Source organism: Notamacropus eugenii, chromosome 1 (assembly GCF_028372415.1).
Source record: "Notamacropus eugenii isolate mMacEug1 chromosome 1, mMacEug1.pri_v2, whole genome shotgun sequence".
NCBI classification, from domain to species: Eukaryota; Metazoa; Chordata; class Mammalia; order Diprotodontia; family Macropodidae; genus Notamacropus; species Notamacropus eugenii.
The window spans coordinates 324,546,214-324,565,273 of NC_092872.1; the positions used below are offsets into that span (position 1 = coordinate 324,546,214).

At 39.4% G+C, this 19,060-nt stretch overlaps 1 protein-coding gene across 13 annotated transcripts in view; it reads left to right on the plus strand.

Annotated features, from left to right (window-relative positions):
- BAZ1A (bromodomain adjacent to zinc finger domain 1A) overlaps window positions 1-19,060 on the plus strand; it is a 249,851-nt gene that overhangs the window by 118,395 nt on the left and 112,396 nt on the right. For 7 of the 13 annotated variants that reach the window (XM_072629668.1, XM_072629665.1, XM_072629674.1 and 4 more), the window contains one exon: window positions 9,341-9,519. In XM_072629668.1, coding sequence (XP_072485769.1) covers window positions 9,407-9,519 — 113 coding nt within the window. In that variant the 5' untranslated portion in view covers window positions 9,341-9,406. Of the gene's footprint in view, window positions 1-8,676; window positions 8,830-9,063; window positions 9,520-9,575; window positions 10,260-17,093; window positions 17,185-19,060 lie in introns of those variants that run through there. The other 6 variants (XM_072629663.1, XM_072629664.1, XM_072629671.1 and 3 more) reach the window with 5 other exon arrangements.

Sequence of the window (19,060 nt, forward strand, 5' to 3'; positions counted from 1 at the left end):
AATCCATCCTGTTTTTATTCTTTTATTCTATATGGTCATCACCTATACTCTTATTCTCTGCATTCTTCATGGAATCAAAACTTCTAGGGGTATCTATTCTGGATTTTTTCTTCTAAGCAGTTTCTGCCATTGCTTTGTAGAAGTTGATCCCTGTTGCCCCCTTTTTCATTGTGCCTCAATCCCATAAATGTCAATTTCTGTACATCTTACAGAGAGGACACTGTCCCATGGCAAGACTGCCCCTCTCCCCCCAGTACACACATCCCTAATTACGTAGCCCACCCTTGACATATCGTCTCTCCCCCTCACCTTCTTTTCCCATTTGCCTCAAAATTTCCTCCCTGAGTCAATGCCCTCCTACTCTCCCAGGCACCAGTTGCCCCCAGAAACTCTCAGCTCTTCCCCCGCCCCTGCCAAGGCAAGATGAGTAGTCTTTTCAGGCACCAAATCCTGCAGACAACATTCAGCACATGATCCTCATCTCCTTTCACAGAATATCTCTTTCCCAAAAGAAGCATTCTTTAGTGGCGCCTTCTCTCTCCAAAAGAACAAGTTCTCTCTCCCCTCCTCCTCCTTTCTAATCACTCTCCTTTCCACCTAACTCATTCGCAGGAGGCTTTTCTCTTTCTGAGAGACCATAGGAGCCACCTTCTCCTCACTGTAGCCCTCAACTTTGAACACATCACACACTTCTCTTTCTTTCTTCTCTTCCTCTTCCTCTTCACCCTTCAATGCACTATCCCATTTTGTAATTTAATCCTACAAAACAAACAAACAAACTGATTCACCTGTAGGTGGAGTGCTGCAAGGTTCTTTCCATACTGCCCTAGGCATGCCTTTTCATCATCACTTCAATGTTACCTCTGCCTTTGCCCCCTTATTCCATGTGTACATTTTGAATTACGATTTGAATATTGGTTCAAAAATCCTGTATTGTCTCTGTTCTCACTCTGTTGCTTTCCTTGACTGCTGCTTTTGTTCACCTCTCCTGCTTTTCTGTTGTCTATATTGTTTTGAGAAACAAGTATGAAGGAAGAACTATAGACCAGTATTATTAATATATGTATATAGATTCAAAATTTTAAAATAAAGTCCTACCAGACATACACTAGCTATTGACCTAAGAAATCATTCAACATGAATAATGTGGATTTATGCCAGAGATGAAAGTATGGCTTAAAATTAGAAAAAAAAATTGACATTATTACTCAACAAAAATATCTCAAACCACATGATTATCTCAGTACATGAAGAAAAAAAACCTTTGATAAAGTATAAGCGCTTATGCTAAAAACCCAACAAAGTATAGGCATAGGATAATCTTTCTAATTATCACAAAAACTGTTTAAAAACATAAGCATCATGGGAATATACTAGAATCTTTTCTAATACATAGAATAAAGCAAAGATACTCATTTTCTCCTCTATTATTTGATATATTTTTGGAAATATCAGTAATAGCAATAAGATGAAAGAAATTTAATACATAAATGTTGGCAAAGAGAGGATGAAATTATCCCTATGTGCTAATGACATTATATGATGGTTTACTTGGAAAATCTTGGGAGAAACACTTCCAGGTCAAAGAGGGGTAGCTATTTTTTCTGATCTTCACAATCTCTCAAACTTCCCCCAAACAGAAATTATTCACCGAATATAAAGCAATATCAGCTGTCTCCATGGTTAAGGACACTAGGAAAGAGTTCTGTATTGGGACTCTTCCTACCAGTGAAAGGAGATTTCTACTTCCTTCTCCCTGTTGCTTTTTCACCCATTTTCTTGTAGATCCTCTTCTTTTTTGAGTGACTACTGGAGACAATTTTTCCTTTAATATTAACCTTGGACTTGATTATGATTCCCTTCTCATTCTGTAATTTAGTCACACAAAACATAGATTCCGTTGTAGGCAAGGTGTTGTGAGGTTTAGTCCATGATATTTCAGGCCTGTTCCTCTACCATCTCTTTTGATTGAGTTTCATTTGTTTCCTTGTGTATTTTTGGAACAAAATATTTTAGTGGTTTCTCTATTGCTATTTTCTTCTTGTTAACCTCATTGGTGGTTTTTATATATATATGTGAAATATATATATGTATATATATAGTTTAAAAGTTAATTGGAAGAAATAGTGGGTTATTTTGTGAATTAAGAATAAGCATCCAAAATTTTAATTGGTTATGGTATTATATACTTATAGTATTATAATATTATAATGGTATTATGATATTAAATTTAATTTAATGCAGGACATATCAGAGATTCTAAGAATACAGGGCATCAGAAGCAGTTAATTGCTCAGAACGTTGAGGATATATTAATAATATTAAGACTTAAAGATTTAAAAATTAATATTTTAGTGAAAGATGTTTTATATTATAATAAAACATTCTAAAATTGCTTCTTTGCCTTTATTTCCTTTTTAATGTTTATTTTTGTGTATTTTCATAATATAACATATTAGTAGTAGGACATTACAATTTTTAAGTAAATAAAATTTTTTACTAACAGGGTTTCAGTCAAAACTGTTTGGATAAATGTTCCATGAGGGCAGTGATTGTCTTTTGCTTCATTTTGTAACCACAGTGCTTATGCACAGTGCCTGGCACTTAGTAGATGCTTAATAAATGTTTATTGATTGAATGAATATTGGTTTAGGGGACTGAGAATTTCAGTGACTTGCCAGCCCATGGTCACATGTGGAACATTCTGACTACTGTAAGCCAAGTTGCTTACAATAGCTGAAAGTGAGCAGAAATCTGCCTCCTTTGTATATTATATCCATCACTTCCAGTCTTCCCTCTGAAGCAACAGAGAATGAGAAAGTATGTTTCCAAATCCAAATTTACTATTTTCAAGGTTTCAAAGATAGCGACTGAGATGTCTAGTCTAGAGGGTAAAGTGGAAGGAGCAGGATGTTTGTTGTTGTTATTTGTACATCCTTCATTTTTAGAAGCAGACCAATGATATCACAATGTTGGAGTCAGGGTCCGACGGTGTGTGTGGCTGTGGCTGATCATCAATCAGTTCTGTACTTTGGGAGGCACGACCACAGAACAGGCACAAGTGATCTGTTACAAGATTTAGGGTGGAAGTAGCTCTGGATTTGCACAGCTCACTTGCCTTGTGCTTCTATGATTCTATAACCTAAGTTAGAATCCTGGCTCCAACCATAGGCAAATTACTTAAGCTTTCTCATAACAGCTCCTACCATAGAGGTAATTGTGAAGACTGAGATAATACAAGTAAAATGCTTTGCATTTATAGAGTGCTTTAAATATAACAACAAATGTGGTCTTTATGTTTACACAGTATACTCTGTCCACAGCTTTTGAAGGTGGGAGGGAAAGAGACACTCAGCTTGACTGTGACTACCCATTCCTGCACTTATACCTACCTTATCCTGCTATGAGAGACAAGATCTCCCAACTTTGTTTTTCTCCACCATGCAGAGGACTTTGTAAATCCCACCTAAGATCATCTCCATAGAGTCCTGGGAGAGGAAGCCACTCTGTAGCCATGGCAGGTTTCTGGGGACAGCTGAAAAAAAATCATACCAAAGCAGTTGTCTGACATCCTTGGACTGAGCTCAGGTCCTGCTAGAGAACACATTCCCCAGGAGCCTAAGTCAGACCCAAACCCAAGGTAAGGTCAATGTGAGGGACTGAGGCAGCTGAAGGATTTCCTTCCCCCCCCCCCCCCCCCCATCACCAATTCCAGTGGTGGGGTGGTAATGGCAAGCGAGGTGGGGAGAATGAAGCTCATTTGGTCAAATCCCAGTTAATCATTCTGCTGTTGCTAGGAGTGAAGTCATTTTTGTGGAACTGAGCTTATGGAAAGCATAGCTATGGAAACCAACTGTCTTAGCTCCAAATCAGGAGGATTTCCTGCTAGACTGTACTCTACTACTAGCCTTTGGCACAATCCTTTGTCTTGGCACCACCTTTATACCATATAATACAGGATAATTGTCTGCCTTAAGGCAGACAATTAATTAATTTAATAAATTAACTTAATTTAAGTTTTTTCAGTCACTTCCATTTGCCATACAACATATTCCATATAAAAAGGGTAATATTTGTTGTTTCTGTAGGTTTTTCATAATTATTTAGTTGTATTCTTCATATTTAATTTTTAGAACCTATGATGAGTGAGATCTTCTACAGGGCCTTGTCTAGGTGTAAGAATGGTACTGTGAAAACAGCAATCATGAGAAAGAGAGAAAGAGAGAGAGAGAGAGAGAGAGAGAGAGAGAGAGAGAGAGATATCATACTTTAGAGTTCTGAGGTGAGAGTAGAAATTGATGCAGGACCTCAGTCAATTTAAATGGGGGGTGTAATTGGTAATTTGTCAGAATATCTGAAATATCTGTAGACTCCTGGGGAGAATTAAGCATTATTCTTTCAAACATCTCCTGTAATGGCTTAAACAAAAAAAATCACTACAGTATATTTGGCAAAATTCTGGTCGATCTCAATGTCAGATGTAAAAATCTCCAAAAACTTCCTTCAGTTTGGTTAGATGATTTTACAATCCTACAGATCTTTCTTGGTTTGCATTCTTTCATTGTTAGGGTCCCTCGTGCCACTCCTCAAAGACGAGTTTTGTCCATATACAATTATATGACTGCTGAGTGCTAATTCAGCTACACTATCATTTTTATAAAGGCATTCTATACCTAACTGTTGTTTCCCTAGTCACACACAGATATAACTTCCTTAAAACTGAGAGGAAGATTTCTTTCAGTAGGCTTCCTCCTAGGAAACTGGGTGATAACGACCATTAGCAATACAAAGTCATTCAGTCCCAGGAAGAGCAAAGCAAAAGCAAGTTCTTCTGTATTTGTTCTTTTCTAATGAGGGCAATTTTCAATTCCCCAAAATTCAACTCGTTCAATGTTGCTTTAAAGATAAAGTGAGTTATAAGGAAATCTTCTAGAAGTTGGAAGTTTAAATTAACAAGTTGGAAGGTCCAGGAATGACAAAACTAATGGATCTAGAAGAAAGTCTAATGCAGGTCCAAGGTCCAGTTCTTAGGGACATAGAGCCTACCCATACTAAGCTCTCCTGGTTGAAAGGCTGAAGGCAGTTTATTCTCTAATTCTCTGTGAGTGGGAGAGGTGTCTCAAAGTTAGAACTACTATCTGGCGGCATCATCAAAAGCACCTTCAGAAGCATGAAGAATAATTTGGGCTTATTTTCCTTGCATTGCCTATCTTTTACTCCAAGGAGCTTGAAGTAAATGTTCTAGTCCTGCATGCCTATGTCAATTGTTCTAGGCTGTGTCTTAATCCCTGGGTAGTTTAGGTTTGATATTGTAACAAATCAAGACATCTGGAGATCATTAAATACTTAACAAAAGGAGATTTAGTCAGCCAGAGCAGAAGTATCATATTCAACAAAGAAATAAATTGAAGATACCTCAAAATGATTCAGCTGAGGAAAGCTTCTTTGTTTGAGTGACCCATTATTTTACACCAGTCTCAAGTATCACAGAAAGATGTCTGGAGCTCCTTTTGGCTGTTTTGTACTTCGGCATCAAGGAAGAGATGAAGTCTGAGCCTTTAGTTCTTCCCCCAAGTTCCAAGTTCCAACTACAACCTCAATACCCGTTAAGGAAAAACCAGGCTAACTTGCACAGGGGCAAGGGTAAGGATATTGGAGCTTGAGATGGCTGAAGCAGGATGTCACTGAGTTGCTCTGAACCGGAATGTCTTCATTTTTCATACTTGCACTACTTCATTCATAGACTTTTAGTGAAGGAGGCATTTTGTAAACTTCCAAACCTTATGTAAATATAAGCTACTGTAATAATTATTATTATAATGTCTACAGTTATAGGGCAGAAGATGAAGAGGGACCAATGAAGAGAGAAAAAAAAAACATTCTGAGACATAGGAGAATCAGAAGAGTGCAGTGGTGTGAGAGAATTTCAAGGAAATTTACTGAGGCAACATATTTCCATTTTAACTGGCCTTCAGTTCCTACCCAAAATGGAATAACTAACCATGGTGCTTTATTTCATCATGGGAGGTAGAGTCAGATGCTTTGGGGCCAAAGGGCCTTCTTGGTGCATTTAAAATTAAAACATGGAGGTAATTCTATCTAGAAATCATCTTAATGCCCCCTTCTCTTCCCAATGTTTCACAGACTTGTTTTCTTTTTAACTTTTAACGTTAAGTGTACTTTTAAAAATAAAACAGAATTTTGTCTTTCCTTTTTTATTGCAATAAATTTTCTCCCTTCTCACTTTTACTTTCATGCTTCTTTCATGCTAATGGCTTATCTTTAACTGTTGTATAGTTTAATAGAGTGTTGCCTTTTCGTTACCAAAAATCTAATCATTCAAATACACGAAAAGACATTAACTCTTGCAAAACACCTAACATAAAAATTCTCATGATAAAATAGAGGAATAAAGTATATATACATATATATGTATATATGTTTATTAGTATTGTGAATTTTTTAGCATAGGCTTTTGTAAAATGACTAAATTTAGCTGGCAATCTGGGGATTGAAAGAATGCTATCAATATAAATTTTGTTTGGTTTCAAAAGCAATGTTTCATTACCATTTTTTAAACTTACATTCACTAGACAACAATGAAGTGAAATAATATTTAGGAGCTAATTAAATATAAATTTAACATTTTCAGCTAAAAGGTAAAGATTTGAATGAAATAAATGGCATATATAACACAAAGAAATATCACCATTTAAAATTGGGAATAATATATTAGCTGAAGTACTAAGAAAGAACAATGCTAAGTTTGCATAAAAGAAAATCCAACTATAGATACATTTAAAAAAATTAACACAAAGCTATATTTCTGCTTTTGCTAATATTATTGGGATACTTGACGAGGAGACTAAGAATCCCAAATACAGATGAAATTCTGTGGCTTAGGGCCTCTCCAGACTTTGGGTTTATACAGACTGGATACAATCCTGAGGGCCTGATCTAATTAGTTTTTCTCTTTGGCTTATTGCCTCTACCTGGAGCACTCTTGGAAAATTTCCAAATATACTTATGGTAAAGCTCAATTTATTTTTTCCCAAATACAGGCAACAGGACTTCCCCCTCCTCCTGCATCCTGTACCCCCACAAGTAATCCTTTCCATTGAACCTGCTTTGCCTAAGCAACTGAGAAATATTGGGGAAGGGTGACAAGATCTATATTTACTTGACTTCCCATGATGATGCCTAGTACTCAGGCCTCCCTTGCAGGGTCTAGGTTGGTGATTATCATTCTCTAAGAAGCATTCTGTTGATGAAATCTTTCTTTAGGAGGCAGGTGGTCCAGAGTACTACTTTTGGGAATGTTTGAATTTGGTATTATCCTAGGCAAATCCCAAGGCTGAGAAAGTCAATTCTAAGGATCTGTCTCCTCTTGAGCCTCAGGCAAGTACTTGTCTACTGCTATATCAATGTTGCCATACTTTAGGCAAGTCTGTTTTGGAACTCTAGTACCTGACCTGTACTCATGTGGAAAGCAAATAAGAACCTGGCAAGCACATGTAAACAGCCACATGCTGCTTTTCCTACTAAGTTAACTGCTGGGGGGTGGTGTTGGTGGGGAGAAATCCTAAAAGATGCAAGGAAAAATGTGAAGAGGGAGTACTAAAAAGAAAAAGAAAATGAGCACCTTATCAGGCCTGTGAAAGAAGTGGCCTGTCCTCTAACAAAAATCCTTCCACTTGACAACTTAGTTGTCAGTCTCTTGAAGACAGCTTAATTCACTGGAACCTGAGTAGATCTTGTGTTCTTTAAGCAAGGTGGCAGTGCATACATGTCTTCCTTTCATGGGGAGGAGTCCCTCAGATGCCTCCAAATAGGGGTTCATACCCTGTAATCATTATTTCGACTACATTTTTTATGTGAACTAAAAGCTTGTAATAGCAGATCAGACCTGAAGACCAGAATAATCAGAAAACATTTGAAAAAAAAAAGTATGTTAACATATTAAAGGAAACCCTTTGGGTGTAGAAATTTTTGTTCCATGATAAAATATTTTATTATATAAGTTCCTTTGGCTCTGCCATTTATTATTTGTGTTATCTTGAACATGTCACTTAACTTCTCTGGGATTCAGTTTCCTCATCTCTGAAACGATGGGATTTGGGCCAGATGGCCTCAAAGTCTAAAATCTATGACTTTATGATCTTGCTGCAATTTCTTCTTGGGGTTGAATAATTTTTCTTGAGTAAACTATTCTCCAGTTACATATTTTTTTTCCAGAGGTGCATGTTGCCACAAGTAAATCTTTTTTTTTAAAAAATAGGGATTCTAATTTTTAAAGCACCAAATAATTTTTTCCTTTATTTTTAGATTTCTATCTTTTATAATCAAAGTAAAAAAGTATTTTGGATCCCCTTTCCACAATGTATAGTAACACTTTGGTCGCAACTTTGAGTATGCAGACTTCAGTTCGTTAGCCATATACTTAGGAAAACAAAATTTTCCCTAGATCTTTAGCTTCATAATCTCAAATATGGAGGATGCTTCTGATACTTCACAAGGAACTGCTCCATTCATTAATAATGTAGCACTCCCAGGCTTCTCTTTTTTTCTCCTTCTATCTCTTCCTGTAGCAGTGACAAATTATAAAAGTCATTGAGCAGCCAATAAAAAGGTAGAAGAGGGACGTGCAAAGCTCCACCCCAGAGTTCTTCCTCCTTTAGAGCCGAAAGTAGATAAAAAAACAAGACACAAACTTCCTAGGAGCTCAGGACAGGGTGAGTGGCGGTGGGACCCACCATAGAGAACGTAAGCGGTCTTTCCCCCTTCTTTGTAGTTAGGAAGGCAGAGGAGCGGCATTTTTCGTTACTGCAGGTAAGAGGAGACAATGTATCGCTGAGAGCTGGCCCGATGTCAGCCGGGTGGTGAAGTGGGCAGGACAAACAAAGCCCGAGAGGAATCGAAGCCGAGGGCTTCCCCCGATCCACCTTGGTAGCACTTTGTGTGCGGGGGCTGGGCTGGGGGTGGGGAGGCTGTCCACACCGCCGGCTGCGGTTGAGCGTCAGCGCCCCATTGTGAGCGAGGAGGGGGAGGAGGGGAAGAAGAGGAGGAGGAGGAAGAGGGGAAGGAGGAGGAGACTTGGGAGGAGGAGGAGACGCGGGGGTGGGGGAGGGAGGCTAGTAGAGGAGCGGCGGCGGGGACGGCTCGCTCACTCATTCACTCAGTGATTCACCCTGTGGGGCCGCCGCCGGAGCCGGAGCAGCTGCGGGAAGGAGCTCGTCCGTCACACAAAAGGGGCGCACCGTTCTGCCAACGCCCTCTGCCGCCGCCGGTCCCAGAGGGTCGGACGCCCCGGACCTGACCGGCTTTTTTCCTTCTCCTCCAGTTTTGTTAGGGAAGTGGGACGAGCGCGGGCGGCCGAGGGTCCGGGCCAGCACGCGGGCCGGGGGAGATGCCGCTGCTGCACCGAAAGCCGTTTGTGAGGCAGAAGCCGCCGGGGGACCTGCGGCCCGACGAGGAAGTTTTCTACTGCAAAGTTACGAACGAGATCTTCCGCCACTATGAGTAAGAGCCGGGACGGGGTGGCGGGTGGGGGAGGGCGCTGGGGACACTTCTAGCGTGGCTCTTCCGTTTTTTCAGCCCTTCGTAGCGCTCCTTTTGTCTCGGCTCGCCCCCTTTGCGTCTCCGGGCTTCTGGCGGGCGCTGGAAGGGGGACTGGCTCCTCCGGGGCTCACGCTGCTGCCCTAGAGCCTCTGCCCGAGCCGGCTGGGCAGCCCTGGCCCTGAGGAGAGAACTGGGGAAGAGAGGGCATGAAAGGAGCGGAGGTGGGGGAATCCCACGCCGAGCGGCCGGCAGGGCGCGCCGAGGTGGGGGGAGACCCGGGCCAGCTCCCCGCGACTCTGCGCGGCGGACCCACTCCCACGCCCGGCGCGACCTGTCCCGTCCGGGCGCCGGCAGTTCCGGGATCGCGGCCGCCGCAGCCAGGGCTGCCCCGCTCCGGGGGGCAGTTTTAGGATGTTGGTCTCCCGGCCCAAGCGAGGGAATCCCGCCCCCAGAGGCTGGAAGCGGCGGGTGGAGCTCGCTGACTTTGAATGCTTTAGTAGAGGATTTGACGTTGGTGCTGTCGGTTGGCGGGTCCACGCTGGGGGTGCGGGGACGGAGCCCGAGAGGGAAGGAAGTGAAAGTTGGAGGTTCTTAGGGCCAGCTGGTGTGCGGGGTCTGGACTCGGTCCCCCCGGGTCCGGGAGGTAGAACCACCTCAAACTGCTGCCCCCCGGGGCGGCTTCGGAGACCAGATAGGCCGAGGTAAGTTTCCCTCCGCCCCTCCCTCCCCTCCCCCGCAGCCCGGAGCAACTGGGGCTAGGAAAGAAATTGAGGTAGGTTTGTAGGCGAGGATGAGGGAGGGGGAGAAGAGTCATACCTCTCCTCTCTTCCTCCCACCCATGGGGCAATTACGTTGGACTCTGGTTGCTACCTATTAGCGCTTGCGGAGCCTCTTTTGTTTTGATAAGAACCTCGCCAAGTCTTGTGCCATTTCTACCGCCAAATGTACAGCACAAATTCACATGACCAGTCTTTAAATGCTAGCCCCTTCGAATGTATTTCTAATAAAATCTAGCCACTTGGCTTATTTGTCCAGTCCTCCAAAAGGGTGTGTGTTTGTCTGTCTAAGACGCTTACCACTGCGTAGTAGATATCCCTATTGAGTGGGGGCTGTGAAAGTGGGAGTGGTTTAGGAGAATGACTACCCTTGAGGGTATTATAACGTGTCTAATCCCAATTAGATTATTCCCACTTTACCCCTTTTCTTTGAGCATTTATTTTGCTAAGGAAGTTTTTTTGTTTTTCACACCCACAGAAAATAAAAATTAAAGATGTATGACTTCAAAAAAGTGCTAGTGTGTACTAACAATAAGGGGCTCCACCTGGTAACTCCGAAGTTAGATTAGGGAATTTGACTGCCACTGAATTGTAATAGTTTGTGTCTTTGAATCGTGATCCTGTTCTTTTCTTTAGGGGATTCTATTTCCTTTTCTTTTAATTGTTGCTCTGGATATTGCGAAGTTATTTGTCAAGACATTTTGATAGTATGAAATTAAGTTTTGGATTTGAAATCTTGACTAAAGCTTTTAAAGAACATGTGCCCAGTGTTTGGGAATAATTTACTGTAAATATACGATATTATATACCACTTTTTCTTGTACGATGAAAATTAGGTAGGCTTTATTTTTAGAAAAGTACATTTTGAAGTAAGTATGGAAGCGTTCAAGGATACTGATTTCTAAAAAATTGCTTAAACATTAAAAAAACCTCACAAAACCATTTTTCCTTTGAACAAGTTTTTTCTGGTTCTCACCTCCCCCCCTTTTTGAGGCTAGAACAATTAAGAGAAATATTGGATTTAGACATGTTTGGTATGCATTTAGGCAGATATATAATCAATTAATATTTGTATAAACTCTACGGTGTCATTGATGATTCTGTTGGATGTTAATTTAAAACCACTTGTGTGTGTTTAAAGTGGGAAACAATTTTTAATACTATTAAGTTGTGTTGTTTTTTTTATTAGAAATAGAGATGGGATAAGTGATAATGGTGAGCAAATTCCCTCTATGTAGATGGGTATGTTCTTGGCAATTTATAATTTTTGGGGTTGCTTAGAGTACCAAGAGGTTAAGGGACTTGCTGAGTCAAAGAGCTAGTGTGTATCAGAAGTTAGCTCTTCCCGGTACCCACCAACTTTCCTGTCTCCCAGTTTTGAAATTTAGGCATTATTCTCATTCACTCTCACCCAATATATCTAATTAGTTGCCAAATATTGCAACACTTCTACCTTCACAAATCATTTCTCTTTATCCCAAGGGTTCTCTCTATGTACAAAGTTACCTTTTAGTTCAGGCCTTATCACCTCTCACCTGGATTACTGATGCAACCTCCTATCAGTAAATCAGAAATTATTTGTTATGTTCCTTCCACATGCCAGGCATTGTGCTAGGAAAACAAACGCAAAGAATGGAACAATACTTGTTGCAATGTATTTACTTTCTAAAGGGCAAGAAATACTTGTAATATGTCGAACATAAATATAAGTTGAATAAGTATTATATAAAATATAGTTTGGGGGTTAGGGGAAAATCAGAAAAGTCTTCTGACAGAAGATAGTGTCCGAGCTTTTTCTAAGAGGAAGAGAGACCTCTCAGCCACAATTCCCTTCCCCATTCTAATTCATTTTACATGTTACTGCTAAAGTAATTTTCCTTAAGCATAGATCTGAAGGGTTAACTTCCCTCAATCAACTCCAGTAGCTTCCTGTCACCTCTAGGATCAAATGTAAAGACTGTTTAGTTTTTAAAGTCCTCTACAATGTGGTCCCAACTGAGATTTTTCTAGTGTTATTGGACATTTACTCTCTTAGATTTGATGATGTAGCCAAACTGTCCTCCCACTTCATCTCGTTTCCGTCCCAAAAGCCTGTAATGTACTCCCTGAGCTCTGCCTCACAAGTCTTCCTTTTTTCCTTGAAATGTAACTGAATCACCAGCCTTCTGCTTGAAACCTTTCCTAATACCCATTCCCCTTGCCTAGTACCTTTCCTCTCAAACTAACATGTGTTTATTTAATATATATTTGTATTTATTCAATTCATATTTTTATTATATGTATATATATAGAATTAATTTTTGCAGATAAGCTTATGTCCCAGTGGTGGAGATAATAAGCACATACACACACTTATAATCTCCACTGAGACATAAACTCCTTGAGAGGAGGCATTGTTAAATTCTTTTTGCTTGTATATCTGTCAGCTAGCACAGTGTATGACACAAAGTAGTTGTTTAATTAGTATTTGTTGATTTTTTTTTGATTGAACCCAGTTCTAACTACTAGTCTATATCTAGATTTTTGAATACTTTTTCCGTATCAATAGAATCTATCAATTTAATTTGGTTAGGGATGCTTCCATCATTTTGCAGATGTCAGGAAACAGAGCCTGAAAGAATGATGTGCTCGAGGTCATACAGCTTTAGAGGTAGGAGAGCCAGAGATGTGAACGTCAATTCATCTGACTCCAGATTCAACATTCTTTTCTCTGCCTCTTCCACCTGTTTTTACTTTTCTTAAAAAAAGGTCTTTGTTGTTGTTGTTGTTTTTTTACAGATGCACAGAGTGTCATCAGGAAGAAGTTCCCCATAATGTTAGCTTTTACACATGTCTGGAGAAACTATCAAAAGGAAACTTGATGTATTTTCACTCATAGGTTCAGTGATTTGTTTATATTGACATTGTAAGTTAAAAGATTTCAGAATTTGTTGAAATTCTCTTTTTGAAAGGGAGAGGCAGCTATGGCATAGTGGGTACAGAAGCTATACTAAAAATCAAGATGACCTAGGTCTAGCCTCTGACACATAATGGCAGTGTGACCCCCAGGGCAAGTCACTTAACTTCTCTGTCTGGCAACTCTCCAAGACTGAGTTACAGAAAAGATATGGGCCTGCATTGGTAGAGGGACTCCCTAGTAATGACATCAGAGGTCCATTTCCTATTTCTAAGAGAAAAAATTAGGTAACTCATTGTATATAATGGTATTTTTAATATCTCATTACATTTGGTGGCAGTGTAGTGCAATGGAAAGAGCACTGGTTCAGAAGGCAGAGGACCTGGGGTTCAGATTCTGATTTTTGTCACTGCTTTCATGACCTCAAGCAAATCACTTAACCTCCTTGAACCTTAGTTTGCTTCTTTTGCAAAATGAGAAGGGTTGGACTAGGTAGCCTAGCCTCTGAGATTCTTTTCAGTTCTAGACCCATATGCTCTCATGCCCTGGCATTTATTTAATGTGTAGCAAGACCCCACTATATCAGGAAGACTAATCAAGATTTCACATGTTTTTCAAAAAGCATACTTATCTTGAGACACATCATGGAATTGGCCCCTAATCAAGGAGACCCGGGATTCAAGTCTCACTTCTGTGAAATAATGGCTGTGTAGATTTTAGGCAAGTAGCTGAAACCCTGGATATGCCAGGCAGCAATCTGAGTTGCAGAAAAATTACTGCTACGTGTAAGTTCCTTAAATGAAATAAATGAATAAATCAAAGTTCCTCAGATGAAATCAGAGGTTCACTTAAAAAAATTACAAGGGCTGTCATAAATTGGGAGGTACTTCTTAAGATCATTTGGTTCAACCCTCTATTTAATCTCTTTGAAGTGTACCGGCTGAAATAATTGCTAACTCCTGTTAGACCTGCTTTAATAAATGTAGGAGACTCCTCTCTCTAACCTGTTGAACATTAATTGTATGCAAATAGACGCTTTTAAATACTTGATTCTCTTAAATGGGTTAATTGTATCCCTCTTTAACCTTGTTCACACTAACTGGTTTAGCAACCCTCCATACCCTTTATTGGAAGGGGAGGTTAATAAAGTTTAGATGAAATGTCTGAATGATTGAGAAGGCAGTATTCAAGGCAATCTGAATGAATTATTGTAGAGGAGAGGATACAACCTCTGTCTTATTGATAACAATTTAGTTCAACCTTCCTCCTTATGCAGGAAACTTCTCAATTACTTATCTTCAACTGAAGTCGGGTAACCACTTGTTGGGGGATGTTGTAGAGGGAATTCTGTACAAGTTCAATAACTGTTCATTTGTTAAAGTACCTAATTTGTGCTAGATGGTGGGGACTTAAAATAGTTCTTGCCCTTAAGGTTCTTTTCCTCCAGTGGTGGGATACAGACTAAATAAATACGGAGGTTATGGGTTGCTTTTCGGTGGTGGTAGGCAGAAATGAGTTTGGAGTAATCTGCCCTGGTCTCTTTTATGAGGTTACCCTGAGGCTGAGCTTTGAGTCAGCAAGGATTTAAATAGCTAAGGTTTTCAAATCACTTTGCATATGTTATCCTATTTGATTTTCCTAACTATCCTATGAGATAGGTGCTATTATCATTAAAGTGTCTTGCTTCTGGATAATACCTGAGGCAAAATTCCAGTCTTCCAGATTCCCAAGTCTCACTTTCAATCTGGAAGCCTCTGAAAGACTTTAGGCAGACATTAGGAGGAAAGAGCCTTTTAGGCATTAAGGACACAGCCTGCCTACCTGGCAAAAGATACATACTGAATAAATGCTTATTGACTGACTTAACTTCTCCTTTGAAGAAACATATAAATGGGAGGTAGAACATTGAACATGATAATAAATGGTATAGTTTGACTGGAATGTGGAGTATGTGAGGATGGAGTGGTGTGTGTCTAAAAAATAGGTTGAACCTATATTGGGAAGGGTCTTAAATTAGAAAAAGAAAACTTTATTTTTTTATTGTAGAGGCAAGTAAGGAGCCACTGAAGCTTCTTGAGCAGGTGAGTGATACGATCAGGCCTATGTTTTAGCAATATCTCTTTGGTTGTGGTGAAGGAAGAGAGCTGGATAAGGGATCACCATTAGGAGACTCTTGCAGTAATCTAGGAGAGAAAGGTAATAGATTGGGTATGAGAGATATTATGGAAGTAGAATTGACAGTATTTGGCAACTGATTAGATATGTGAGGTGAGAGTAAGAAGTTGAGGAGACATTTGAATATGATTGGAGGTGCCCTCCATAGAAATAGAGAATTTTTGGAAGAGGATGAGTGAGGCAGGGGGAAGGATAGTTTGGATGTATTTTAAGTTTGTGATGTTACTGAGTTTTGAATTTCTATGGTGTATGCAATTTAAGATGAAGTTCCGGAGTTTAGAAGAGAAATTAATTCTAGATATGTAGATTTGGGAATCATTTGCATAAAAATGATAGTTTAATCCAAGGAACTGATGAAATGAAGAAACTAAAGACAGAAGAGAAAGGGGTTTGGAGGAGGGCCTAGGATAGAGCCCTGGAGAATACTCACCCACAGGGGTTTGTTGGGACATGAATCATGACCCACCATGGGAAAGGATCAGTCAAAACTCATAGGTAGTAGGAAAAGAACCATGATTGAATAGTGTCCAAACACAGGGAAAAGGGTAGATGGCAAAATCTGTGGCAAATCTAGTCAAACAAGGAAAAAGCATTGTATTTAATGATTGATAATCCTGGTGACTAGAGATAGCTTGCTGCTCCTAGAAACCCTAAAATTCTTTCATATATTTTTTACAGACTTGTATCCTATTTGCTTCCAGTGACTGTTTCACTAGCCCCTGCTTCTTTTTGTAACAAATAATCATGGGTATAGTGAATAAAATTATGATTTCATTGATACAGGGAGCTCCAGGTAGAGCCCCTGATTTGCACCTTAGTCTGGTCCTGGTACCTTCTCTGCAATTTGTACTTCTCATCCGATTTATCTGTTGAAAAATGAAAAAAGTAATTGAGATTAGCGTGTGTTGTATTTGTTTGGACCAATCTCAAAAATCTAATCAAAAGGATTTAAAAATTGAAGAGATAGGGGGAAAAATAGCCTAGGTAAAAATCTACCAAGCTAAGATATTCATATAGAGTAGTCACACCCTAGGAGGAAGAAAAGCAGTAGTGATGCTTACAAAATTCACAGGAATTAATCAAAGGATGATTCAGAGAACCCATGGCTTCAGATATCTCTGCAGTGATCAACACACAAATGAATAATAGGCAAGATGATATAAAGTAGCAAATTTGACCTTAGCTATCAAGAGACTTATTAGAATCCAACACATGTTTTGTAATATGGTTCTGGATGGATTTTAAAAGAAAGAAAATAGGAAGAAAAAAAGACAAGTAGATAGTAGAGTAGCTAGCACATTGTATATTAACACTCATGTGAAGAAACCCAAGAACTGGGGAAGGATCAGAGACACATGGTAGAGAGAATGTGGGTAAAGATTAACAAAAGCAGAAACTGAAGAAATGTCATAATTGGAATTGCTATAGATTACCTAGACAAAAATAAAAAAATAGTTTAGGAAAGAGACCACAAGCTTGGTTCAGGCACATATAGTAGTGATGGGAACCTTGTGATCTGTTGGATCTTCTCTGCCCAAACCTGGGTAGCTATCAATTTATTAATTTTAACCATTATGTTTTTTCTTTTGCAGATGGTAGGGAGATCCTCAGGGGGAGAATTTTGTTCTCTGTCTGATGGGAGCAAATCTTGGTTGCTGGGGTGGAAATTATGTGAACCCTTTGGAGAAGTGACAATTTATTATTTCACTGAAATTTGTGATAAGAGTCCATCAGTGGTTATCAAAGTATGGTCCAGTGGAGAAAGGTGTGGTCTGTGAGGTGAAAATAATTTTCATAGTAATACTTAGATACTTTAATGCTAATAAATGGTAAATATCAGTAGATGTGATATACCTTAAAATAAAGCTCTTTGAAGGGGAGTCCACAGTATTTTTAAATTATGAAAAGGGATTCTGAGACCTAAAAGTCTGAGAATCACTAGAGTAGAGAAAAAAGCTGCACATTGTCTTGTGTGTGGCTGATATTTTGGGTTTGGAACTCATGGATTAAAATTATGCAAAAGAATTCAGTTTGAGGATGGGGAACCTTCCTGAATGAATTAATGAATGATTATTAATGAAAAGGCATTAACTAAGCCCATATAAATATGGGCCAAACATTGTTTTAAGCATTTGGGATCAATTGAAAAAGCAGAGCTAGATCTGCTTGTCCTTCTGTGGGCCTACAGTAAAATGGAATAGAGAGAAATGATCCAGAGAGGGACAGCTTGGTTCTGAAAGTTATAGAGGTGATGAGTGTGGATTACATAGTCAAGTCAACAAGCATTTATTTTACATCTGCTAGGTACCTACCCCAGGCAATGTGCAAAGCTGAGGCTAACAAAGAAAGACAAAAGCATTCCCTGTTTTTAAGGAGTTCACAGTTTAATGGTGGGTGGTTAAGAGGAAAGAACACATGAAGGAACAGTGGCAGAGTTGATGTGTTCATGGTCTCTGGCCTGGATTGCAATATGTATTTCTGGGCAAGATAAGTCAAAAGCTTATTCATTTGAGCCAGTTTAACCCTGGGTGGAGTCCTGTAGACAGCACAAGTACTGAAGATAAAGGGAATATAAAGCCTCGTAATATATTAATATGTGAAAAAATTAAGGAAGTGGCAAAATTCCTCATACCATTTAAAAGCAAATTTTAATCTAATATTGTAGAAGGAAAAAATTCCAGCCATTTTTGGTCACCTAGACACACATTGTATTCAAGGTGTACCAGTAAAGACAGGTATACCCCTTTCAAAGTAACTCTTCTCCAACAATTCAGAATTAATATTTACTATATAGCAACTATAAAAACTCAAATGCCTGACTATTTAGTTATTCTATGACTTTAATATTTATGTTTTTTCCTTCTCTCCTGGCTAGCTGTGCTATACACAATTATAGCAGGCAAAGATTTAGGGGCTTTAAGTATCATGGAATAGTAAATGGTAGTTCTGGGTATTGGAGAGTTAGGTTCAGATGTTGGCTGTGACGAATTCTCAGTGTATGACTCTGGGGAAAGCCAATAGATATTGTTAGAAGAACTTTCCTGACAGTTATTAGTCTTCTGCAAACTTTTTTTTAATATGTTAGATAATTATGTGCAATTTAAAACTGAAACAAGGATGAGATAAAGTTGAAATAATGTTTGATCTTACTGTAAATAGAGAGCCACTGGAGTTTGAAAAGGGAAGTGATAAAGTCAGAGGAAAATTGCTTTGGTAGCTGTATAGGGGATGGATTAGAGAAGAGGAACCTTAGGCAGTGAGACCAATTTTAATTTGGCTGGTGGTCCAGGAGAAAGGTAATGAAGATCTGAACTGAAGTGATGGCTGTGTGAGTATAGAATGCCAGGAAGGAAAGAAAGAAATAAGTGTTTTTTAAATAGTGCCTGCTGTGTGCCATGCACTGTGCTAAGTGCTTTATAAATAGGATCTCATTTGATCCTCTCAACAACCTGGGGAGGTAGGGACTATTATTAATTCTCGTTTTACATTTGAGTTAACTGAGGCAGACTAACAAGGTCACACAACTTTTAAGTTATCTGAGGCTGGTTTTGAACTTGGGTCTTCCTGACTTCAGGCCCAGTACCACTTAGCAAAAAAAGTGGAGGAAGAAACAACATTTGGTAACTGATTGATTGGGTATATGGGTAATGGATAT